This window comes from Cyprinus carpio, chromosome A3 (genome assembly GCF_018340385.1).
Source record: "Cyprinus carpio isolate SPL01 chromosome A3, ASM1834038v1, whole genome shotgun sequence".
Lineage (NCBI taxonomy): Eukaryota > Metazoa > Chordata > Actinopteri > Cypriniformes > Cyprinidae > Cyprinus > Cyprinus carpio.
Window position 1 is genome coordinate 6730873 of NC_056574.1, and position 27483 is coordinate 6758355.

The 27483-nt window shown below is 36.1% G+C and overlaps 1 protein-coding gene across 6 annotated transcripts in view; it reads right to left on the reverse strand.

The window, feature by feature from the left end:
- Nucleotides 1-27483, reverse strand: part of LOC109059819 (RNA binding protein fox-1 homolog 3-like) — a 258292-nt gene that overhangs the window by 141272 nt on the left and 89537 nt on the right. For all 6 annotated transcript variants that reach the window (XM_042734550.1, XM_042734573.1, XM_042734559.1 and 3 more), the window contains exon 2: nt 13105-13183. In XM_042734550.1, coding sequence (XP_042590484.1) covers nt 13105-13183 — 79 coding nt within the window. The remainder of the gene's footprint in view (nt 1-13104; nt 13184-27483) is intronic.

Below are 27483 nucleotides of genomic sequence, written 5' to 3' on the forward strand. Positions count from 1 at the left end.
ATTAGTGCAAATGATTCAGTTCGATTTGGTGAACTGTTTCGACCGGTTCACTCAGAAGATCCGGTTAAACTGAACAATTTGTTCGCGATCCGGACATCACTAGACCAGACAAAACAAATAAAACCCAATTACAAACAAGGCTTTTGTTGCATACAGTGGTGACATAATTACTGGTTATAATGACTTATACTGTCTTTTTACACGTTGCGTTGCGTATCGCGCTGCATAAACATAAAACCATGTCTGCATTTGTGATCTGAGAAACATCAAACAACAAGCCTGCTCTACTGCTTGAAACTCGTGTTTGTATCATCAACAAATGATTTAAATATAAAAAACGTACTTACAGGTTGTGAGTCAGAAGCGCCAGAGTGTCCTTGCAAAGTCTGAACTGCCCAACTTTATAAAAACAGTCATTGTGCCACAGACGCATTGCAGGCTACTGGTTCAGGAAACAGTCCTCCATAAAATGCGCAGCACACATCGGATTATTTGGGTCGAACTGTTCTGAAACAGTGTTGAAATACAACATAACCACTGATTTCTACAAAGTTTCACTTCAACGAAACACACAACATGGCAACTGCGGCAACAGTGAGAATAAAAGTTATGCCTTCTTTCTTTGCGTGAACATTTGGGCGGCGTTATGCAAATCTTCCCACATAGTGACGTAGAGAGGCATGTCGAAACGAGCCGTTTTAGGAGGGTGTGGTTGACTCTTAACTTTTATAAAGAATATCTCTTTGGATTTGAAACTTTTGTCTTTGCAACTTTACAGATCTTCTTTATGCACCAAGAGTTTGTAACACTCCAAACAGAAAGGAAAAATTGAAATCACATCACATGACCCCTTTAAAATCAGTTCCGTCTCTTTAAAACCTGATGCATATGACTCGATCCGACACATTTCCGATATTCTCCCAACTCTTCACGGTCATTTAAGACTACGTTTACAAGGTAACTCACCAAAACCGCGCATTTTGACATAATTCTGTCTGAAGAGACTCAGCGTATGCATACAGCCGAACATGCAGCCTTTCAAACTATACTGCACCACACCGTTTCTGCGGCATAACTCCAGGTAGCCTATGTGTCGCTGCATTCTCGGGTTATGAAAAATAAAGAAGGGAAAAGTTGATCTTCCGAAATGATGCAGCAAATCTTCTCAGGTAAAAGTTGTTAGAATTGTCTAGGGACAAGCTGGCCATCACACTCCTCTGACCTTTTCAGTCCATTTGTATTCTATTATTCGATTCGCTCTTGTTGCTTATGACAGAACAGCTAACGATGAAGAGAAGAGAAAACTGCTGCAAGTACTTCACTTAAGACAGACCTACAAACTTAATTACTTTATTTATTTAATTATTTCTTTTATTTTTTTGCTGAAGGGACCATGAATGCTGATACTGTATAAAAACTAGCACTGGTATTTTATTTCAATATCAACTTTGCACCAACATACAGGTACTTCTGACATCTTTACACATTTGCTGCATTATTTCCAAAACACATATGAAAGCGATCCACACGTAATCTCCTGACAGCTCCTCTCTGAAGAGCCCAAACACACATCTTCATGTGTTAAACCTCCACCTCAGGAACAGCTGACTGCACGCTTTCTGCGTGAGGTGGAAAGTAGCTGGTGTCAGAGTGATGAATGTGCGATGAGAAGAGGAACACGAGAACACAAAACACACACAAACAGCACAAGCTCTAAAACTCTGATGCCATTAAGCGTGAGTTTGCTTTCTGTCAGTGCTGCTGAGGTTACGGTAACTAGTGTTTTCATCCGTGAGCCTCGTCTATCTACAGTATTTCCCTGCTCTCAGCGGAGCCGAGGTTATTTATACCAGCTGACACGGGGAATCACCTGTTGATCACCAACAAACCTCGTCCCTCAGGAAGAGCTGCGTTAAATCAGACTCCTCCTGTTAGCTCACTCACTGGGAGAAGATTCCTCAGTCGCTCGCGTACGTGATGTCACTCGAGAGTCAGAAAATTAGCGATGGTTTCAAATCAAGCACAGCGTGTGCAAAAAACAAGCGCTTTCCCTGAAGACCGGCGGTCAGAGTAATAATCCCTGTGTGCACACGAATATGCATGATTTTGAAAGAAATGAATATTTTTATTTAACAAGAATGCTTTCAATTGATCGCAAGTGACAGTAAAGACATTTATAATGTTACAAAAGATTTCAAATAAATGCTGTTCTTTTGAACTTTCAATTCATCAAAGAATCCTGAAAAAATACATTTCCATTTTCCACAAAAATATGAAGCAGCACAACTGTGTTCAACACTGATAATCATCAGAAATGTTTCTTGAGCAGCAAATCAGCATATTAGAATAGGTGCTGTCAGAATGAGAGTCCAAACTGATAAAAACTTCACATCAATTAACGTCAGGCTAAAATATGAGTGCTCTATCCATAATATTGCTTTCTCCAATAAAATTGTCCCATCTAAATCAGGTGAGAAATATGCACAGATCAAGCACCAATGTGTTATATTTTGATGTGAGAGACAACAGGAGATGGATTTTTTTTTTTACTGGAGGAAGCATTATTATGGACTCATATTTTAACTGGAAGCAATGGTTTGAAGTAAAAAAAAAAAAAAACAAAAAAAAACCTTGATGGATTTATTTCTTACAAACATGGATCTTTTCTCTTTACGAGAAAAATTAACTGAAGGACTGGAGTGGTGTGGGTTATTGGGCTCTCATTCTGACGGCACCCATTCACTGCAGAGGATCCATGGGTGAACAAGTGATGCAGTGCTACATTTCTCAAAAACTGATGAAGAAACAAACTCATCTACATCTTGGATGGTCTGAGAGTGAGGATATTTTCAGCAAATATTCATTTTTGGGTGAACTACTCCTTTAAATGCAAATAAGTACTTTTTGTTAGGAGCTTGTAGTGTAGCTAACAACTCAAAACTGTAGTTTAATTACTGGTAGTTTTAATCTTGACAAAACGCATAAAAGTACAGTAGGTTCCCAAACACTGGTGTGTGCACCATTATCTTAATAATTGATCAAATAATAATCAAGCTTAGTTTAAGTTTCGTATAGAAATCTAGAATAAATGAACACTTTGACTTCAGCTGCTTTAAAATGACCCGTCAGATCTCAGGGATCTTTTTCATCCCGCAGGAGGAAACTTTCTGTAATGAGATGGGAACAATCTGCCGACGCTCCGGCTGCCATGTTGTGTTTAATGGTATCACAGATTGTGCAAGCCAAGCGTTACTCTACAACAATGATGCTGACACAGACAGACAGATGCCAAACGCTGACGTTACGAGACTCTCGCTCGACACGCGCAGAGAAAACACAACCTACTCTTTCATTTATAACATTTTTGTCAGTACTGAAGTTTCTCTTTCATCTGCAATTTCTGTCTTCTTATTAAAAAATGGTGCTTAAAGTTAGTATTCTTTCATGTTACATTTCATCTTCATATACCAACAAAGAAAACACTGCATCTTTTTATATACAACTTGTTTCATTTCTAACATGCACTCATTCAACTCATTATGTGACTCTGTGAGTTTGTTTCTATTTCATAGCGCCAAGCTTAAACTTCATATCAAGTAATTAAGTAACACCTCATTTGTGCATTAAATGCAGTTATGTTATATAAAGTTTTGGTGGTCTTGCGCATAACTCTAAAAATGCCCACAAGTTGGTGTGGATCTTATATTACAAAACTGATATGCGATTAAGGAAAAAATTTCTTAAATATTGTGAAAAACAGTAAAACCGATTATCGGTCAATTTCTACCATAAACCAAACCAAGGATTTCACATAACTTTCAAACAAGGCTTTGTACAGTCAACATTAAAATTTTCCCTTTGCTTTTCAATAGATAAAAATATCACATTATTGGTCACTGATCATTATCAGCCGATAACTACTCTGTTCAATCTCATAAACTGATCTCATGCTGACGACACAAAAAGATGGGCACCAGCCATGAGGAGTCAAGTCTAATTCAGACGCAATTTACACTTTGAGAAAGTCATTTTTCGATTTGTATGTGCATAAGATATGCATAATGAGCAATATATTTTTTTAATTGTGATGTTAATGGATACTACAAACACAACAGTTTGTTGTTAGTTCATACTGTACAAACTATATACAGGTGCATCTCAATAAATTAGAATGTCGTGGAAAAGTTCATTTATTTCAGTAATTCAACTCAAATTGTGAAACTCGTGTATTAAATAAATTCATTGCACACAGACTGAAGTAGTTTAAGTCTTTGGTTCTTTTAATTGTGATGATTTTGGCTCACATTTAACAAAAACCCACCAATTCACTTATTAGAATATGGTGACATGCCAATCAGCTAATCAACTCAAACACTGTATGTTATTAAATGAGTTCATGTTACAAATAGCACTTAAAGGCACAGAGAATGAGCATTTAATGTGGAATACTCTTTTTATTCATATGAAGTTTAAAATTAACATTTGCAAAGAAAAGTGAACAAGTGAAATGTGTATTTCTCTATATGAAAACATTTGAAAACCAAACAAGATTGTCTGTAATATGAGGAAATAATGTACTTTTTTTTTCTGCTTAAATGTTGAATCTGTGCACATCTCTCTCATTATTTATTTGTTTATTTATTTATTTTATTCAAGCTGGAGTTGTTTGTCATTATTAGCCTATGTAGAACATTTTCTATGTGGTCAGGGCTCAGTTTATATAAAATGGGTTTAAGAGCCAACAGTTTTTATTTTAAGTCGATTATTTGTTGTATAAAGTTGTTGTATTTGTATTTAAATTATTTTGGCTATATTTTATTATTTATATATAAATATTTATTTATTTATTTATTTTTGAACATTTTACTTATTCAAGGCTTTGCATTAAATGTTTTTCAAATGTGTTGCATATAATCTCTAAACTAATTATCTGTGACTACTGACACATACTCTCGTACCTTAAGAGCTTAAAACACTGACCAGGATGCCACAAACACCTGCAAGCACTCAGAGAAAAACACACAGCCCTCTTTGAGGGAGTAATGGAGCTTGAGAGAGAATCAGAGAGTGACGGAGAATGATCACATACAGGAATCCATTACGAAGAAACGAGCATGATTCAAGATGCAAAAGTAGCACATATTAAAGCAGCTCAGAGCTTATTACATGTTCAGTTTCACACAGAAACCAATTTACTTTCCATTGATCGCTTTTCGGGCAATTAGATTTCCATCGACACCAGAGTGAGAGAGAGCTTGGGTCAGCGGCGCTGTCGACGCTTCAGACGTGCAAGCGTTTCGCCCGGTGCTCACTCCTTCCGGATAACAAATAACTCTCCACCGCGCATGAAAAACTCCCCCAGCCTCAGATTATGTATCCGTCTTTATTTCCGATATTAGCTCTTTCTTTCTGCAAACTTGGCTGATTTTCTAAATTGTGTGTTATCGACTGATCCAGGCAGGGCCTGCGGGGCGGCGAGTGGAGCTGCGCCAGCGCTTGTAACCATTAGTCTGTTCAAAGGCCTGGGCACGTATCCACCGCGGTCCTTACTGTTGCAAACGGAAACCCCGATACCCAAGAAACACACCAGTTTAGAGATCTGATGCACGTCGCTCAAGGTCAGACGGGCTGAACGGGACACACACGAGCGTTCAACCCCAGACCGAACTACCCGAGCTGCTCCTGAGGATTGACGTTGTGGTGATATCAGGGTATCCGTTTCCCCTGTGAGTCCTGGGGAAAAGCCGATCCCAGAAACTCACGTTTCACATTTGGAGCGCCAGAGATAATCCAGTAAAGTTACCCAGAGGAGGATTTTCTCGCTCTTTCAGCCCTCATGAGACTCAATGCAGGACTCATTTAAGTATCAGTTTATCTCAGATGCTTCTTCCAGAGACAAAAAAAAGAGAGTCAGCAGGTGTCATACAGTAAAATAAATGTCAATAGCAGCTCAGAGTATTTCAGCTATTAATTGATTCTGAGCTCATTATTATTCATACATAACATTTCCAAATGATTTGTACATTTGCATACGAGCCAAATTGCATAATATGAAGTAATCACATATGCACACCTTTAGAAACACAAAAATCTGTGTAAATATAAATATATTTGTATTACGCTTCAGTCTCTAATGTGCTAGATTCATACATTTTGTACAGTATGAATTCTTTCAGTAACTAATGAATCACATTGTTTGATTGCAGATTTTGTTTTTGCTAATCTGAGCCCAGTTTGAGATCCTCTAGAGACACATGTGAGAAAGCTGGAGTCTCATGAGAAACACCTGAAATGCACGAGACTCCTGCAAAGCACTCGATTCACTCTCATCATTGCTGTCAAGAAGAAACTACAAAAGGAGAAATTAAAGAGATTTCATGTGTGATTCTTCATCGCTATGAGTGAAGCTCACACGGATGTTTACCGGGTGTTTACAGGTGCAGGACTTTCGACTTTAACCGCAGTGGATTTTGACAAATGCCTCTCAACCCCTCACGCTCTTCAAACAAATGTAACGTTTAAACTCAAACGCTTAATTTCCGCCTCTGTTGACTGCGGGCAGCGGCCATTAATCAGGCGCCTGAGCGTGTGCTAACAGCCAGATGGTGGCGGCTGGCAGCTCAATCCATCAGCTGTGATTGGAGAACGAAAAGGTTCAGGAGTTTCGAGTCGTGCCCACTTCGAGAGCGTAATTGCCCATTGCGGTGGGCGTCGAGGTGTTTTACCGAGACACCAACCCTCTGCTTTGCATTCTGGGTATTATTCAAAAACGCGTTGACTTCAGATGACAGATTACGGAGGCCAAGCTCCACCCCCTTCTTCAAAGGCGGGGCTTAGAGTGAGGTAATTCATGCAGTTCTGAGCTAGGTTAATAATAGCAGAGATAAAATCTGAATAACACCAAGAAATCAGAAAGTTGTCAATTTATATCAAGCAGTGAAAGCACCCATTGGCTGAGATTCAAGTGGCCTTGATGACATCATCTGAAGAGGAAAGTCGTTTCAGTGGTGACAAAGTGTGTCAGCTTTGATTGCAAGTATCTAACCTGCAGACGATATTTAATCACTTCTTGAATCCAGAAGCATTCTGGGTAATATTCAAAACCCCCTCAACATCAGATGACAGATTACAGAGGCCAAGCTCCGCCCCCTCCTATAAATGCATTGTTTAGAGTGAGGTAATGCATGCAGTTCTGAGCAAGCTTTAATATTAGCAGAGATAAAAGGCAAATTACATTAACCTCTTTTTGAATAAAATCCAGAATTCAGAAAAGCAGTCATTTTATACCAGCCAAACAGAGGAAGCACCCATTGGTTGAGATTTAATCGGTCTTGATGACATCATCTGAAGAGGAAAGTCGTTTTAGCACTGAAGAATAGTGTCAATTTTGACTGCAAGTACCAAACTATATTTAGTCACTAAACCTTGCTGCTTCAACCCCATGTTTTTCAGGAAAAGCGTTGATTAATTCATTAAAATCAATCAATTAGGATTAAAAAAATCTGCTAAATGATTGCTCGCTTACTTAAAAGAACTGTGTTAGCGATTTCTGAAGGATCATGTGACACTGAAGACTGGAGTAATGATGCAGAAAATTCAGCTTTCCATCACACGGAATAAATTACATTTTAATATATATTCAATTATTTATTTGAAATTTTAATAATAATTCATAATATTACTGTTTTACGATCAAATAAATGCAGCTTTGGTGAGTAGAATAGACTTTGGTGAGCCTTGCACTTACGTTTTCTTTGTTCTATCCTACAGAATAGAATAGAATAGAATAGAATAGAATAGAATAGAATAGAATAGAATAGAATAGAATAGAATAGAATAGAAGTGCAGAGAGCTGGTTGCATAGGTGTGTGTGGACACGTCGAGCTCCGGCTGCTTGTTACCGGTCAGCTCCGTCTGTAGCGGGTCATGAAGTCGGCGTGTAGCGGGTCACAGTGAACATGATCTGCCGTGCAGCGTGACCAGAGAGCACTGATGAAAACTGCTGCCGCTCATGTTTACCAGACTCAACTCTGGCCGCGAGCCGTGCCAGGCATACAAACACACATCTCACGAGACACAGAGCGGCTTCCCCCGATACTCACACACACTGACAACAACAGCTGATTCACCAGTTAACATGGACACTAGGACACAAGCAACCAGATCATACTAAGACCAGTGTGTGTGTATGCACATTTACATATACACATATACACTACCATAAGCTTGGGGTTGGAAAGAATTTATATTCTAAATTTGGTGGAAACTTTTCATAAGAACTTGTTCTACTCCCATAAAGAACAACATAAGCAGTTATCAGTGAATGAGTTTCAGTTTGAAGTACAGAACAAGCATCATCTCAGCTGTCAAACACAAACACATTTAAGACATTAAAACATGTACACATGTTGGTGATAATGGTAAACTATATAATACTGGTGTACTGCATTACTGCACACTGAAAGTGTCTTCATATGACATACTAGGGTAATATTAGTTAATAAAGTAGTAGTAATAAACACTACACAAATGCAAACTTCAAAAATCTGCCAAAGTTATTATAATTAATAAACTAAAACAACTTGTTAAAAAAAAAACGGTTAATGAAAAGATAAAAACGTTACATAAACTAGCTGAATGAAATGAGTTCAAGGGTTATCATTTCACATTTCCTTTTAGCTTAATTTTGAAGTACTAATGTAACTAAAACTAAATAAAATGAAACAAATAATAAAATGAACATTGAAAACAAAATCATGAAATGACAAAATTACGGAAACTAACTAAAATGATACAAATATCAAAAAAACTATAATATTATATAAACAATACTATAATAAACACCACTGCATCCAGACTGCTTCAACACACAACTGAGCTGCACTGAAGTTATTCTATCCTACTGTAAATTATGAATAATGTGCAAATTAGGAAAAAAGGAGTTTTATAACTAAAGTTACACTGGATTGCAGCATAACACTTCAGAGCACTTCATGAACTGTACACTTTCAGGCATTTAGAGAAAAAGTAGAGTCAAATATAATTACGTTACTAAAGGAACAGCTCCAGTTTTGTGCAGGAACAGATTTGCTCTCGTGTAGGGTCACAACTTAATGTCCAGCGTACAGTCCTGGTGCTGAAACGGCACATGCACTTACAGCAGACAGCTGAAGCATCTCATTAAGACTATATGTGAACGCATGAGAGGCCAGGAGCACAGAGCCAGACAGGAAGTCCGTCCGGCACATTTAGAGCACTTACGTCCAATAATCGCTCCATCACTGGGAACATGATAGCTTGATGAATTCACTTCCATTCTGAAGCGGGTAAATGCTAGTGAGGCTGAACCCGGGTGACAGAAAGCTACTCATAGAAGCTAATCTATCTGCTCGCGCTCAGCCGGAGAGGTGGAGAAGACAAGTCCCTCTGGCTGATCAACTAAACTAGTTTCATACTGTATCAGCTCGAATGCTTTCAGACATATGATGCGTTTTAATTACAAAACTCATATCTAGTCACATGACTGCAGGCCTCAACAGCACACATGTGGCCCCAAAAGACAAAAGCTATATATATATATATATACTAACAATAACAATCATATAATTTAGTCAGAGAGAATGCTGGGAAAATCCCATTCTTAACTAATTTAACACTTTTTGTTCCCCACTAAAATACCTTTAAAAAGTGACTTTACTTGAGAAGCAAGACTTCATGAGATATTATTGAGAATACTTAATATACTGCTTTTGATTTATTTATTTATTTACTTGTTTCACTGTAAAACTCAGTGAGTTAACAAATAGAGTGAAAAACAAACAAACATTTGAATTACTGGATATGCTTTCTACGTTGTTTATGCTTTGATTTGAACGAAGATAACGTATCCCTGTGGCGCAGCTGACACGGAAGAGCGTACGCGGTTTGCGTTTAGTGGATACTCTCCAAAATGGCGCTATGGTGATGCAGAGGAGACAAATTGTTGAATAAAGTTGTTTCTTTTGCGCACAAAAAGTATTCTCATAGCTTCGTAATATTACGGTTGAACCCCTGATGTCACATGGATTATTTTACCGATCTCCTTGCTACGTTTCTGGACGTTGATCGTGGTAGTACCCTTGCTGTCTATAGAGAGCTCTCAGAATGCATCAAAAATTTCTCAATTTGTGTTCCGAAGATGAACGGAGGTCTTACGGGTTTGGAACGACACGAGGGTGTGTCATTAATGACAGAATTTCCATTTTTGGGTGAAGTATCCCTTTAAGGTAATTTATGAAAGAAGTTGTAATATCTCATGCTGTAAGAAACTATATTTTTTTTATGTGTGTTTTTATTGCACTTTAGGACCGAAGAAAACGTTAAATAGCTGAATGAACTCGTCAGACAGCGGCGATGTGTGACTGACTCAGAGGAGAGATTCACCCGTGTGTACGTGAGAAACACCATCCGGGGTTTCCCTCCATCTCTCGGCCTCCTCTAAATGAAAAACAGAGAGAAAGCTTTCAGCTGAATGAGAAAGTCTCTCTCAGTCTGTGCTGCAGTGGCTGTGAGAGTAGATTTATGGGGCCCTCTAATGGGCTCTACAGAAAAAGTGAAAGTGAAAGTGAAAGTGAAAGTGACAAACTGATAGTTAAGGTGGGATTTAAATTGACACACACACACACACACACACACACACACACACAGAGAGAGAGAGACCGAGAGGTTAAAGACACAGTGCTGGAGTTTATCATGGTTTCTGTGCTGATTTTAGAGTAAATATGAAGAATTCTGGTCAAATATTCAAATCAGACCTGAAAACACAAATCACATTTTGCCAAAACTATTACAAAATAAATAAATAAATAAATGCTAAGCATAATAAATAATTTTGAAAAAAAGAGACACTCGACTTCTATAAGTGAACAAAATGAATTTTCAGGATGTGCTTATAGTAAATAAATAAATAAATAGTGTACTTCTATCAGTGAACAAAATAAATGTAAGCCTTTGCTTTTATTTAATGACCAAATGAATGAAGTGTACAAGAAAAAAAAATGTTATAAAAAGCATATGCTTTTAATAAATAACATACAAAAAAACTGAGAAGAAAGATCTGAGACTAAGCTGCTTCTCACATGAATCATGTCTGCTGTATAAACTCGAGGTTTCCTCAGTATGTGTGTGTGAAGGCTGCTTCAGTGTAATGAATAAACGCTGGAGTTTCCTTATAAACACAGCAGTCAATACAACACAAGAATATAAATCAAGCTCTGCTGCCTGCTGACAGATATTCAACACCATCAGCTTTGACAAACACACACACAAATACACAGAACTAACACACTGCAATGCATTCCTACTGTAAGCACTTAACATGTTCTGCAGCAACAGAGAATGCGACATGTATTTTCAGTATATTATGAACTGCCTTCTAACACGCTTCATAATAAACGATGCATAAAATCAAACTTACGTAGCAAGAATCTCTCTTTATACAATAATGCAATGCAATTAGCACAAACACACTGTCACTTTGATCCCAAAGAGATTAAAAACAGACACAGTGAACTCAATTTGGTGCCGTTATTGCACTTACACTGCAGTGACTCTTTACTTGCATTATTACTTGAGAAATGCATGCATGCAGTTTAGAATTTTAGCATTAATATAATACATTTATAATACATAATACATTTAATAGTGGATAGTTTTTGTTATTATATTGAATTAAATCTTATTTTAATATTCTCTGTTTATTTATTTTTATTTTAGCTAATCATTTAGTTTTAAGTTAATCTGTAAGTTTTAGTAATTATGTCGACATGTTTGTCATATTTCATTGCTGTTGATTTAATTGGATAATTAATGAATCAATTCTTAATTGAGAAATGCATGCAATTAATTGAGAAAATTAGCATGCCTTTGTTAATATTTATAAAATGTAACTTATTTTTGTAAATATTCTGAATTCAATTTAATTTTTATATTTTGTTTTCATTTTAATTTAAATTAAAGTTTCAGTAATTTTCTAAGCTTTTTGTCATATTTAATTACTGACAGTTTACTTAGATAATACTTGTTTAATTATGCAAGCAAATATTATTAGCATGCTCTTGTTAATATAATATAATTATATATATATATATATATATATATATATATATATATATATATATATGCATGCCCAGTTGCATCAGTGTTATTTAGTATCACTGATATAATATTGTTGTAGTTTTATTGTTTTTTTTTATTCATTTTTTTTTGTTTTTTTTTTTTTTTGTTTTATTTTTTTTAGCAATTTTGTGGTGTTTTTCTCTTTTTATTATCAATTAATTTAATTATTTATGTCTATATACTGTGGATTTTACTAAGTTTTAGCTTATTTAGTTTCAGTACTTTAACTTAAACTAATCATTATTGATTTTTGTTTCATTTGTTTTTGTATGATTTAAAATAAGTTTAAAGATGCTTGTACATTTTATTATGTCTAATTTATTTCAAGTAATTAAAATGTTTTTATTTTTATTTTTATGGTTTTAGTTTTAGTTAACAATAATAACCCTGTTTTGCTGTGAGAATAAAGAGAACTGTGAAATTTCATTAACTACTAAAATATGGTGACATTCCTAGTTGGCTCAATTAACTAATTAATAAAAACTAAATAAGCTTCTTTATTCTACTATAGAAATAAAGGCAACATCAAACGCCCTTAAAAACAGAAAGTGCATGAGAGAAAGAAAGTGTGTGCATAAAAAGTGAGTTTAATTGGGTTTTGAGGCCAAGTAATAACCACTTAAGTTTGCAAACAAGCTCCTGGTAGTTTGATAAATGTGCTTAATTTAAAAATAACCTTGTTACTCCGATTTAAGCAAAGAAAGCAGGGAGATTTTGAGCCTATTTACAGTTATTAAGCAGCCGACGAGAAGGACAAAATGAAGACTGTCCAGATATTCACTACAATTCATCAATCCCTTCAGAGGGATCTAGCACAGTTTCCCGAGAGCCTGAACACACCGGAGGGCCGAGCGGGATATTAGCTGATCCGTCTTACAGAAAGAAACTGAGCAGCAACAGAAGTTTTCATGCAAACGCAGCATGTGAGTGTTTGCTCTCCTCACTGACCTGTCCAGAGGGGAATATCCATGAACTGAGCGGCTTTATGAAGGAGGTCTCCGTGTCTCCACACACACCGTTCCTGATCCTGAAACAAACACACACACACCAGGAATAAACCGTGTGCTTTAAACCACATAAACCAAATTATTTACACTACTTTTAGAAGTTCAAAGTCTGTAATCTTTTTTAATACTTTTGAAAGTCACATCTGCTCACCAGGGATGCATTTAGTTGAGCAAAAATGCAGTAAAATTGTGAAATATTATTACAATTTAAAATATCCATTTTCTATGTGAATGTATTTTAAAATGTAATTTATTCCTGTGATGCAATGCTGAATTTTCATCATCATTACTTACTTTCAGTGTCACATGAACATTTAAATGCATTTCTACTTAATCTATTTTAATGCCCGACCAATGCTAAACACACAATACCTGTGTGTAAGACCACGTGTTCGAATTTTATTTAAATTTAATTGCGTTATATAATTTATACCTGTATTATATGGGCCAAGCGTCACCGCGGTGCACTTCTGTGCATGTTAATGTTTTGTGTGACGAAGGCTGGCGTGAGGTGCACGTCTCCTGCTCTTAACCCCTTAATGTGAGTCATTAATCTGAGCATTGCTTATTTGAGCAGCTGTCACTGCAATGAACACACAAAACAAACTGAGAAGAGGACGAAGAACACCGATGCAACCCTACTTCACAATCTGACAGACGCTTAAAGGAATAGTGCACCTGAAAAAAATGAAAATTTGCTGAAAATGTGCTCACTCTCAGGCCATCCGAGGTATAAAGCTGTTTGTTTCTTCATCGGATTTGGAGAAATGTAGCATCGCATCACTTTCTCAGCAATGGATCCTCTGCAGTGAATGGGTGCCGTCAGAATGAGAGTCCAAACAGCTGATAGTGAGTATATTTTCAGCCAGTTTTCTACTCTTTTAATATCCACCACTCTTGCTAACAGGAACGCATTTAGAAATGACTGCAAAGAGAATTTTGTCATATGCAGAAGCAATCTTCATGAACTAAACTAGTCTGAAGTAATTATAAAACACACACAAACACACTTCCTCAAACTGATTAAAAATACATAATACAGAAATCATCACTTGACAACAAGACGTCCCAAATTCATCCGGAGCTGCAGAAACGCTTCCAGCTACTTCAGAAAGTCAAACTGGGTCACTGTCTGCAGGTTATTTGAGGAGATTCTCTCTCTCTCTCTCTCTCTCTCTCTCTCTCTCTCTCTCGATTAAAAAACTATACAAATATTAATAAAATCAATCAATCACCCATGAACGATCAAATTTTTACAATTTACATGAATATAAAAAAATAACTAAATAAAATAAAATCGAAATAAAATAACGAATAATGAAAAACAAAATTAAGTGAAAAACGACCATGATTAATACATTTTGCAATATAAATGCCTAAACCTAAATCAATGGTCTCTAGCACAGTTCACGTGATTACAGAGCACGTGAGAATTACACAGCTGAAGCCCTGCAGGGCATTACGAAAAAGTGTTTCATCCACAAGAATCATATTACTGTGATAAAAGACAGATTCACGGCTGGACCGCATCGATTCTGTCTCAACACACACACACACACACACACACACACACACACACACACACACACACACACACACACACACACACAGTGTGTTAATGAATCAGCCGCTGCAGTGTCAGCATGTGTGTAAGACAATGAAGATTCATACTGACACTAGAACTTGTGTGTCCTTTCCGTGGCCCTTAACAGAAACACATTCATCTGTTTAATGCAGGACTGTTAATACAAAACATCTGGCATCACAGCAAGATCAGAAACACCCAAACACAAGTATCCTGTTCATTCACACGACTGAAAAAGAGATTATAACTGATTCATAGTGAGTGCTGAGTCTTCACAAATAAACCCCAAAGCAAATCAAAACTGAATGAATGAATAAATAATTCAATTTAAATAAATAAAAACAAACAAACAAAGAAAATTAATAAATCTCACATACTGACTATTTATAAAACAAAAATATCAAATTAATGAATAAATGAATATAAGAATAAATAAATAAATAAATTTGAATGAATCAATGAATCAATCCTTTTTTGGGGAGATTTTGGAGAAAAATGTGATTGAAAATATATTTAATTAAATCTAATTAAATTTCTATTAAATTAAAAAACAGGTAGTGATGTAGAATCAGTGGGCGGAGCTAAACAGGTAGTGATGTAGAATCAGTGGGCGGAGCTAAACAGGCAGTGATGTAGAATCAGGTGTTGATATTCTCATGCAGAGGCGGGGTTTAGCCGCATTATTACATCATAGAGTGACACATTCCACAACCTGTTGTTTTGGCCGAGTGGCTTTAATATAAGCTGTTTTTAGACTAACGTGAAAGTTCTGAGTTCTGAAACTTACAGGATATTTTTTAGAGTACAACGACCTCTTACATTTCTCAGTTCATGACCCCTTTAAAGTATAAATAAATACATTTTAATGCATAAATATAAAATAAAGCAAATTAAAATAGAAATATAAACAATTAATAAAATAAATTAAAAATGAAAATATTAATAAAACTTTTTGAAGCGGAATTAAGGAAAATGTGCTTAATTATCCTGAAAACGTCAATGCAAAAATAACATAATTATCTTACATATTGAGTTTCATACATATACCCAAGGAATATATGAATTAAAATGAATAATGCATACAGCTTCCATTCTTTCCATATGACCTGGACATGTTTGTGGCAGCTTCCGTGAGTTGTACCCATTTTTTGTAGCATGTTATTGAGAGAGACAGATCTCTTAATGAAGGGTGTTCTCAGAGCTCAGATATCAGTTCAACACACACACACACACACACACAGAGACCTAGCACTGCTCCATCTAATCGAATTACTGCCAGACTTTCTGGATTTCAATTATCTGCCACGACTTGCCACTGTCGCCTTTGGCTTGCTTAGTTGGGGACACAATTTCTGGCAACACTGAGATGGATGATGACATCACTGAATCAACAATGAACTGACTTTAAGTGATAAACTGACTGTTTTCTATTGTCCTTTTGCATTATCAGCACACATTTTCCTGTTTAACACTGTAAAGCTGCTTTGAAGCAATGTGAACTGTGTACACATTTATATGCGCTATATAAATAAAGGTGACTTGACACTAAATTAGTCCTAATGCAGAGGCACGGAGTGTGTGTGAACGTCTCTCTCTCTCTCGCTCACACACACACACACACACACACACACACAGAGAGAGCAGGGCTGTTCTCAGCAGTTTAGTAAGAACTATTGTGTTCCTCTCAGGACCGCAGCGCCATCTACTGACTGAAATCACACACAGCTGGAGACCCACTGTCTCAACTCTAAACTCCTCTAAAACCCGTTTACATCCCTTCTTGTGCTGAATGTCTGCGCAGGATTTACTTACAGAAAGTACTATGATAATACCTTGTTTTTCACACTACCGTAATGGAAGAACTATCGTATGTTAATGCTGTAAAATGATTGATTTTGCCAGTAAGTTATCAAGTCCATCTTTTCATTAAAGTGCATTAGAAAGGCAGTCATTCAGTATCATTCAACATTTTGGGGTCTGTACGTTTTTTTTTGTTTTTTTTTTTTGTAAGAAATAAACCCTTTTATTTGACAATGATGATTTAATTTGATCAAACGTGACCATAAAGACATGTTACAATACATTTCTATTGATCAAAAATCTAGAAAAAAATGTATCACTATTTCCAAAAATAAATAATATAAATAAGGAAATGCAACCATGATAAATGTGCTTTATTATTTAAAAAAAAAAAATTAAAAAAAATACAAATATAAAGGAAAATGATAAATTAATGATAACTTAACAAGAAAATGAAACAAACAAATGTGATTAAAAATGTACAATTTAAATAAAAACAAAATAAAAACAAATAAAATAAATTAGCATTATGTTGACAATATCGCAAAAATATTTATATTTCAAATAAATGCTGAAAAATGCTGAATCCTGAAAAATTAAATGCATCAGTTTCCACAAAATTATGAAGTAGCACAGCTGTTTTCAACACTGATAATAGTCAAAAATGTTTCTCAAGCACCAAATCCTCATATTAGAATGATTTCTGAAGGATCATGTGACACTGAAGACTGCAGTAATGAGGCTGAAAATGCAGCTTTGATCAAAGCAATAAATTACATTTTAATATATATTCACGTAGAAAACAGTTATTTTGAATTGTAATAATATTTCACAATGTGTCTGATTTTACTGTACTTCTGCTCTGCTGTTCGGGCTGCTGTTGCTCTGTTTCTCCAGCAGATGGCTTCAGTATGATACAAATCCAGCTGTCCTGTTTCCCTACACATGGCATCATGGCCAGGGTTTGAAAATCAGTGAGGTCTGGGGTGGGGTTAAGCTCTAATAACCCCACATAGGCCTACAACTCATTATATACACTAAACACTTTAATAAAAGAGACAGATATGTAGATGTTTGTGAATGATGGAGGAATGAGCACTGTTAAATGATATCACACCGCACCATTACTTCAGGTTAGGGGTATGTCATCTAATCAGTTGTTTATTATTCATTCAACGATACACAGGCCTATTACTGTTATAGTTTTCATTAATAACCATTGCTATAATATAGATGATAACTTTGCCTATTGCCCTTGTGAATGTTGTTAGCATGACTTTGTGAAAATGTAACTACAATATGAAATAGCATAGACGTAACATACTTGTTCTACAGATCTCTGCACTAGTGTTATATGCTACTGTTCTGATAGCGTTGATAACGTTTCTGACAGATAATATCACCGTTTGATGTTTTTTTTTTTTTTAAGGTCTGGCGATCATTGCAGTGTTGCCAGATATTGCTATGAAAACTGATAAAAACCGAGAAATAAGTAATAAATAAAAAATAAACCAAAAGCTCAAATCTTTTGTATATAAGATAAGACAAAGATATCGCTAACTGCAACTTCCCGCTCTATTAACTTTCCAAAGTTTAAAATAAAGTAGAAAAGACAAGTCCAAATATGCTTATAATAACTGGATCTGGCAACATGCGCCCTCACTCACAGTTCTCTCAAGCCTCGCTCGTTCACTCCGCCAGTGTCTCCCAGCGATCATTTACATACTAAACGAGGGGAAGTTGTGGCCTAGTGGTTAGAGAGTTTGACTCCTAACCCTAAGGTTGTGGGTTTGAGTCTCGGACCAGCTATACCACGACTGAGGTGTCCTTGAGCAAGGCACCGAACCCCCAACTGCTCCCCGGGCGCCGCAGCATAAATGGCTGTTCACGGTGTGTGTGTGCACTTTGGATGGGTTAAATGCAGAGCACGAGTTCTGAGTTTATGGGTCACCTGGCTGTATGTCACGTCACATCACTTTTTTTCACTTTACACCATGAGCGCTGAAACAGCAGATTAGTCAATTATAGAACAAATTTTATTTTTGAACATTAAAAACTTACAGAGGTGACCTCATAGCTGGCTACATGTGTCCTGAAATAACCCCAAACTGAACACCTCAAACCCCTGCAGAACTCATCACCAAATAATGTGATGCTATCAGATGGAAATACCATGGCGCTGAATGATTAGCATATTCTCGTGGCATGAGGCCGGAGAGGCTTTCAAACATCATCACAGTGGGGTTTTATGGGTGATTCATCTCAGATCAATGCATAATATTTGAGGACAACAACAAACAAAGTCTAAAATGAGCTCAACGTCCACCGGATAATATGTGGTTATGCTTCTGTGGCCCATAACAATATTTCTATAACTTTAAATGCAGTTACATGACAACTGCTAGTCACGAAATGTAAAATAATTACAAAGAATCAGCAAGAAACACATTGAATTAAACGTGACACTTTGAAGTAGAAACACAGAAACAGTATTTTCTGGTAAAGTGTACTCAATCATAATGTTAAGTCATTTTACAGTGATCTATAAGACATCCTGTAACTTACAGAACTCAGATCTTCCTCTCAGAATATTTACTGAAACTAATCTCATAAATATCCGTGATCATGACATCACAAACAAGAGCTCATTAACATATAACCGCCCACATACTACAGTGTGAGCTCCACTAATACAAAGAGTTCAGCCTATCACATATTCAAAATCCGGTAGCTCTCTAAATTCAGACACTTTGCTGATGTTCACGTGTACGGACACAAATGCAGCATCTCTCTCAGCAGTGAGAATAATTATTTGTGCCTGTTCTATAAAAAGAAATCGCTGTGTGTCTGTGTGTGTGTTTAATGACTGCTGTAAAACATTAGAGCGCTTGCATTCTGTGTTTGCCATTTCTGTCTATGTGACAATGAAACAAATCTGATGTTTTAACTTCAAACTGTCGTTTTTGTTTTGTTATATTATTAGTTAATGAGTTATTATAATTCTTCCTGTGGTGAAGTAGTTCTTCTGCTTTTTCACACTTGTTTTGGACAGTTTAAGCTTGTAAACAATGCTTGATCTGTGCAGATTTCTCTCCTTATTCAGAGGAGACAGCTTTTTCACTGGAGGAAACAATATCATGGATTATGGACTAAAAACAAAACTTTGAAGTTAAAATGCCTTACTGACGGATGTTAAGAAGCAAGGACAAGCTCATGGTCTTCAGGCTATAGATATTTTATCATCTAACTTAATGGCATTCAGATATTCCTTTTTGAAGCCATTGCACAGAGTGTGAATTTTCTCATTTCAAACATTATTCTTTAGCAAACACACTGAGATCTACAGTATATCACATACAGATGTAACTCAGCTAGTGAGTAGGTTTAAAATATGCAGCAAAATGAGTTTGTCTGATGTTTTACAAAACACCTCCATGAATATGTGCCTTCAATTTCCGTAAAGAACATATTGAAATTAAACTACTCTATCCTGATTAACATTCTGGGTTCGGTACAAAGTTAAACTCCATCAACCGTATCTTTTCATGATGTTCATTATAGGACCCTATGAAATCCATTTAACTTCCGATTAAAATTTTCTGGGCCGCTTTAAAGATTAAATTTAATTTTAGAAATCAAAAATCAAGTCAGAAATCGTAAAGCTTATGCATTTTACTGCAATTTATTAAAAGCTTAACAAAAGTTATCTTTCTAAAGCCCTATAAAATGTTTAATTTATAGAACTGCACCAATATTTACCAAATTCTCTGGTTTGAGTTTTAATTTTTCTGGATTGCATTTTAATGGTTTAATGAAACCCATATAGTCCACAGAAATCATACAGCACTATCATTACAACAGAAAATCATCTCAACTCACCCATTAAACACTAAAACAGTATCAAAAGCAGCCCCAAAAAGCAAACATAAATGTTAAAATTAGACTAATGTGGACAAGCAATGCTGTAATACCTGGTAATATGCAAAAATATCAAAGCAAAATATGTAATGCACAGAGAAATTCATGCAGCAATTGAGATGCTTTACAAATCAAGTAGTAAATGGGTTTTTAATGAATTATTAATGTAAATGCACCACATTTATGCTTTTAAAAGACTCCAGAACCCTGCCACATTGTAAGTGCATCACTGCAAATATGATAAAAAAATAAATAAAAAAAATGATGCCAGCATTATGTGAACAAAGCTGCACTTGAACCTTGAACACCCCTTCAGGAATGTCACTTTAGCTCCTCCCTTTAGATGTTGTCATGGTGATGGGGGTGAGGGGTGTTGGCATAGTGACAACATTCGTAACAGTTATAAATATGTACAAGTACTGTATGTACGCAGAAATCACAGTCATGTCATACGACCATCTGTGCGTTCGGACGGCAAAACCTTTAATTATTCAGTAGAACGCCACTTTATGAACTTCTATATTTGAACTCATTAACAAACGCACACATATATGGATAACTGCTCATATGTGTGTTTGGGCATTCACGATTGTACGAATGCACAGGTGTGTGTGTGTGTGTGTGTGTGTGTGTGTGTGTGTGTGTGCGATTGTGTCATGCACATGTTATTGTGAGTCCGTATCCTTGTCAGATTCAGATTTGGATGTTGTGGTGCAATCGATTTGGAGGTGACCCCGTGACCTGCGCAGGAAGGAATTGGGCGATGCAATCTGCCACCCACGGCTCACACACACACACACACGTCTCTCAGTCCCCCTTCAAACATCACATAATGAGATGAATTAGCTGAATGCAACAGATGTGTGCGGACCAATCGAACGCCCTCCATCTGTCAGTCATAACACACACACACACACACACTACAGGTGATACACAACATATGATTGATGGTAATTCCTCCTATGAAGTGAATGCTCATGTCTTCATCATATATGGCTTTAAATACAAGGAAAAAATCTTAAACTATTTTTGAGAGAGAGAGAGAGAGAGAGAGAGAGAGAACACGATTAGAGAGAACAATATTTTGATTGGATTTAAAACACCAATTTTATGTATTTATTTTAATATACAAGTATAATTGAAATAAATACGGTTTATGTATTATTAAAAATTATTATAGAACAAGTATAAGTGTTTTATATTATAGATATATATAAACAATACATAATTATATATATATATATAATATATATATATAACACATAGTACATTTAAAATAAACTAATGTATATATATAATAAATAATATGTGTGTCTGTGTGTGTGTGTGTGTGTGTGTGTGTGTGTGTGTGTTTTACTTTATATCCAGGTGTAATTTTAAGTCAAAATAGTGCTATAAACAATATATAGCGAATGAACAATAGTGTCTTTTCATTTATTTCTTACATATTTCTATAGAATATACATGCATACTTTGTAAAAAGAATGAACAATAGTGTCTTTTCATTTATATATTATTTACACACACACACACACACACACACACACATATATAATAGTGTCAAACAATATATAGAGAATAATAGTGTTTATTATTTTTCTTATATTTATACATGTTTTATATCTTGATTTATGTATTTAATAAATATTTAATTAACAAATAATATACAGACATAATTTCAAGTAACAGTTTAAAAGTTACTGCTGAACATGAATAATAGTTTTAAAATGAAACTTAATCACTTTTTAGTGAAACTAAAATTACTTTCCGCTACTGACAAACAAGACCAGCTGCCAAACAGTTATTTTTAGCGCCCTAACTGGATTCATAGTGGAGACATGTGTAAACGAGGTTAATGTGTAATCCGGTTTCACAGGAGGAATTGAGTGACACTGCTGAATGAAATGAGAATATGCCATAAATGAATCGCCGACCATGTGTTCACGTCCCCATGGACTCAGTGCGTTTGACAACATTACACTGTCAATGAATAGAGGTCGACGGGGGGCAGAAAGCTCTCAGAAAAACCCCTCAGATGCCCAGCAGGAGATAAACACACTCATATACACACGCTCGTAGACTGACTGAGACCCAACACACAGTCAGACGAGTCCGTTAACAGCAGGTCGTCATTACTGCAGTGTGAAAATAGCAATGAGAGCGTGGTATGAGGAGAAGACTGAAAACTTGGGTAGGAGAGAGACTTTTGTCATCATTTACTCATCATCAGGTCGTTTCTAACCTGTATGACTTTCCATGCAATTGCAATGGTGAATGGAGCTTTCAAGCTTTGAAAAGGATGGGAAAGCATCATAAAAGAATCATAACAAAAGTTCATATGACTTGTGACACTTTAGTGTTCTTTCTGAAGCACGAAAGCTTCAATCACCATTAACTGATACTGCATGGAAGAGAGCGACTAGTACAAGTTTTTACCATTTGTGCTCCACAAAAGAAAGTCATACGGGTTTGGAATGAAATGAGATTGAGCTTGTTTACTTTATTGATGTTATTTATGCTCAGAAGACACAATCTCTTTTGAGCCAACAAGTAAACACGATGAGCCAGTTTTGTATGTTCGGATATACACTGAAAAGTACAATATTGATGAAATGACAGCATCTAAAATGTAAAAGTATTTATGCATGCTTCAGAAACACTTTGACTAACATTATAAACTGACTTTAGAAAAAACTATAAAATTCCTAAACCCCTTTAACATCATGCCAGATGTTTACTGGGACGTGATCTGCTCTGATGTTCAGAAGTGTTAATGTAAAGGATCAGACCCTCTCAAGAACACAGGATGAGATGAGATAATAAAAGGAAGATGAAACGCAGGCTGTACAGATGGAGGAGCTGACGGGAGGAGTGATCTGGCCAGCCTTTAGTATTTATAAATGAATCACTCAAATTCCCACCAACACGTCTGATCACGACCAGATCTGACTGTCAGCACCTCTCCATGTTGTCTGTTACACACACATATGGCCTGACAATCTGCCACTGCAAACATGAGCGTGTGTTTCTGCATGTCTCGGACTACTGTCTACTGCCAGTCTGTAAACACCACCAACACACCATGACAGAGAGAGAGACAGAACAGATAGACAGACAGATTAAGGGTGGGCGATATGAGCTAAAATTCATATCATGTTATTTTACACAGCCCAGGTGATATCTATATTATATTGTGATATGAGAAAAAAAAAATTACAGGCAAAATATTTTAACCTTATATAACTAGAAAAAGTGAGGGGTTGTACATAGACCTGAAAAGACTTTTTTTATTATTGTGCCATTGTTTTTCTCAAAAAGTGCAAACGTGCAACATGAGGTATAGGGTCTAAATTAAATTAAATGAAATGAAATACTGTGTGTTTGAGTTGGCCAGTGGTTCCCAAACTTTTTCTGCCGGGCCCCTCTTTGTAGAGAAAAATATTTTCAAGGCCCCCCCACCCCATTTTTTTTTTTTTTTTTTTTGGGGGGGGGGGGGGGTCTCTTATGCTCACCAAGGCTACATTAAAAATACAGTAAACACTGTAATATTGTGAAATATTGTCTATTTAAATTATCTATTTGAATGTTTTAACATATAGGCTACTGTATTCCTGTGATCAAAGCTGAATTTTCACTACTGCTAGTCATGTGAGGTTATTAAAATATGCAAAATTAATATTTTGTGCTCAATTATTTACTTATCAGGCAAGTGGCCGCAGGATAAGCGGAAAATTATGCAGTGCAATCTTTATCACCCTGCAGAGGTTTTGCTAAATAATCTGCTGACTGTACATTATCCCTCAGTTTGGGAACCACTGGAGCAGGCAATTTGTGCTCTATTAATTTGGTCTGTTACGATGCTGTATGTGTTTGATTACTAATGCCTGTGTGGTAAGATAGAATGACAGACAGAACAAACAAACAGACAGAACAATGATAGACATCAAAATCACTAGTCACTATAGGCAGTGATAGTCTTCACTGGGAATTTAGCAATTACACAAAAAAAGACTTTGAAAAAATGTTGTAATCATACAGTCTTGTGTGTACAGTAGCATATACCATCCCTTAACATAAAGGCAGTTCTGCATAGAAAGATTTATGTTATTAAAATTTTATAGAGAAAATTTATGAGATTTTTACTGTTGCAATCTACCCTAGTCATTTAAGAAAAAAAACTGTCCTGCTTTCACAGGATAACAAGCTTTCTAAAAAAACTTTCTAAACAGTGACAGCATTTTCAAATAAGGGTTACATTTACATGCAATTTTAAATAAATGTAGCATTAAATTAATAATAAAAGTAATAAAATCAAAAGAAAATTTCATCCGCAGCTGAAAAGTGATTTAATCAACAAGCCTGTCATTTTTGACCAACTAAAATCCCACAAACATGCCACTATCATATCCTACAATCCTTTGCAGTGGGATTGTTTTTCCAGTAAACGTAGAAATGAGCGGTCAGGGGTTTTTACCGCCCTTGTCTTCTTTCTCTGCCATGACCTCTAATATATGGATGTCCGAGATCATATCACGAAAGCAATACCTGCGCCAGCAGCCTTCACACAAATTGATTCCGGCCACCAGACATCCAGCGCGCTTCCTGCACACTTCCCTGTCAGCACTGTATGCAGACACACAAATACGATCTGTATCTTTATGAGCTTTCCTTGGACACGTGCCATTTGGCACCTACGTGTGATTTACGGCCTGTTGGAGTGATTGTGTTAGTATGCTAGTCAGTGGCACTAACTCTACGATATGTGTGTTTTTGGTAGATGAAATTCATGCACAAAGATCAGCTTTGAGCTGAAAGGTTTCAAAATAAACTGTTGCAACCAAGTTCATATCATAAACGGCAAAATTACTTCCTTAACGTGATTCATGTATACAATTCACTATGCAATAATGCTACTGCTACTCTTGTGGGATTATTAATGGAAATTAAAGTTACCACCTTCACTATGTAGTATGCAGGACAAGAATTAGCATATACTATGTATTGAAAATTGTATTTTATTACAAAAGTGATTGTGTTGGTGTACTATTTGTGGAAGATTCTTAAAGCATGCCTCATACAAGCATTTGGACTAATATTAGCATACAAGCATGCATTTAGACTAAATATTACCCATCATGCAGGCATTGGGACCAATATTACCCAATTTGTTTGCATGTATTTGTACAAATATTATAATATTGCATGTATTTGGACTAATATATCTTGCATGCATTCACGCATTTAGACTAATATCAACCATAATGCATGCATGCATTCAGACTATTATAATCCATCATACATGCATGAATTTGGAACCATCATACATTTATTTAGACTAATATGAACCAGCATGTACGCATGCATTTGGTGACCAATATTACCGATCTTGCATGCATGCACACATTTAGACTAATATGAACCCATCATACATACATACATTCAAACTGATAAAAAGTCATGCATGCATGCATTCAGACTTATATGAACAGTCATGCATGCATGCATCTGGACTAATATGAATCATTTTGCATGCATGCATTGTGATCAATATTACCCATCACGCATGCATGCATTTTGGCTAATGTTATCCATCTTGCATGCATGGATGCATGCATACATTTAGACTGATATGAAAAGTCACGCATGCATTTGGACTAATACAAACAGTCATGCATACATTTATATTTTCTATGCACTTTACTGTCCATTGCACTAGTGTAAATGATGTTCATATGTTCATAGTTTCTGCTTATAGTGTACATACACTTATACATAATCCATCTGTAAAGTATGTTCATAGTACACCTATCTATATATCATGCTGATAGTATTTAAAATCTGTAAATTATGTCCATAATACCGCCTTATTTGTATATTTATTGTACATTTGTAACATATTGTAGACACTATATATTCTGTACTTACTGCTTATTGCACTTCTGGTAAGATGTTAACTACATTTCGTTGCCTTGTACCTTACATGTGCAATGACAATAAAGTTGAATCTAATCTAATTTCTACTAATATGAACTGTCATGCATGCACACATTTAGCCTAATATAAACAGCCATGCATGCATGAATTTGGATTGAAATTAACTGTCATGCAGAGTAAATCAGGATGCAAAAGAAAGGTACACCAAAATGAACAGACATGCATATATTTGGTCTGGCAATAATCATGCATGGAAGCCATTTGAACTAATACGTGCTAAAACAGAAGTTTGTGACTGATCTCTTTTAACTAATTCAGTTGTAGAAAAATGGCAAAAAATGTCAGGTAAAAGCTTTGACAATTGTTTTTAAGTGTTTTTTTTTTCTAAACTACAAGGCATTCAAAGACAATATTGCATTTGTAATGTGGCATATTTCCAAAGGAAGCTGGTTATTCATGGAATGATAATGTCAGCTGAAAAATAAAGTCATATTTTATTTAAAATTATGAAGACAAAATATACTTTAGAATAACCTGGACTGATGAATTGTTCACATTAAGACCAGAAACATGTTTTAAGAAGTCAATTTTGAGCCATTAAAGTCAGAGAGACAGCCTGGTTTCTAATGAAAGTGCTTGAACATGTTGTGTGGTACAACACTGCCTTAACGTTTTAATTAAACACTCAAAAGTATGCACTTTCATCACCACTGAAGTACATACTTTGTGTAGCAGAAGTATGTGTTTTGGGATGCAGCCATGTTTGGATTGCCGTGACCTCCGTCCTCACAGCGAGCCTCACTGTTTCCTCGGACACAAGCATTTGATTTAGAGCTGAACAACCATCCAGATCTCATAAGACAGTGACGGGACCACACACGTCTGAGACAAGAACAGCCTGCACACTTCCCTCCCTAAAAACTGACACTTACTGTCACAAAACTGTGTAGAGGCGAGCGGTGTGCGCTGCGATGACAGTTATCTTCCCCGCTACACCCACGCCATTCCCTGCGCTTCACTCCAAACGCTCACTCGCTCTCTCTCCCGCGCTCCTCTCAGACAAATGAAAGTGGAGTAGATTTA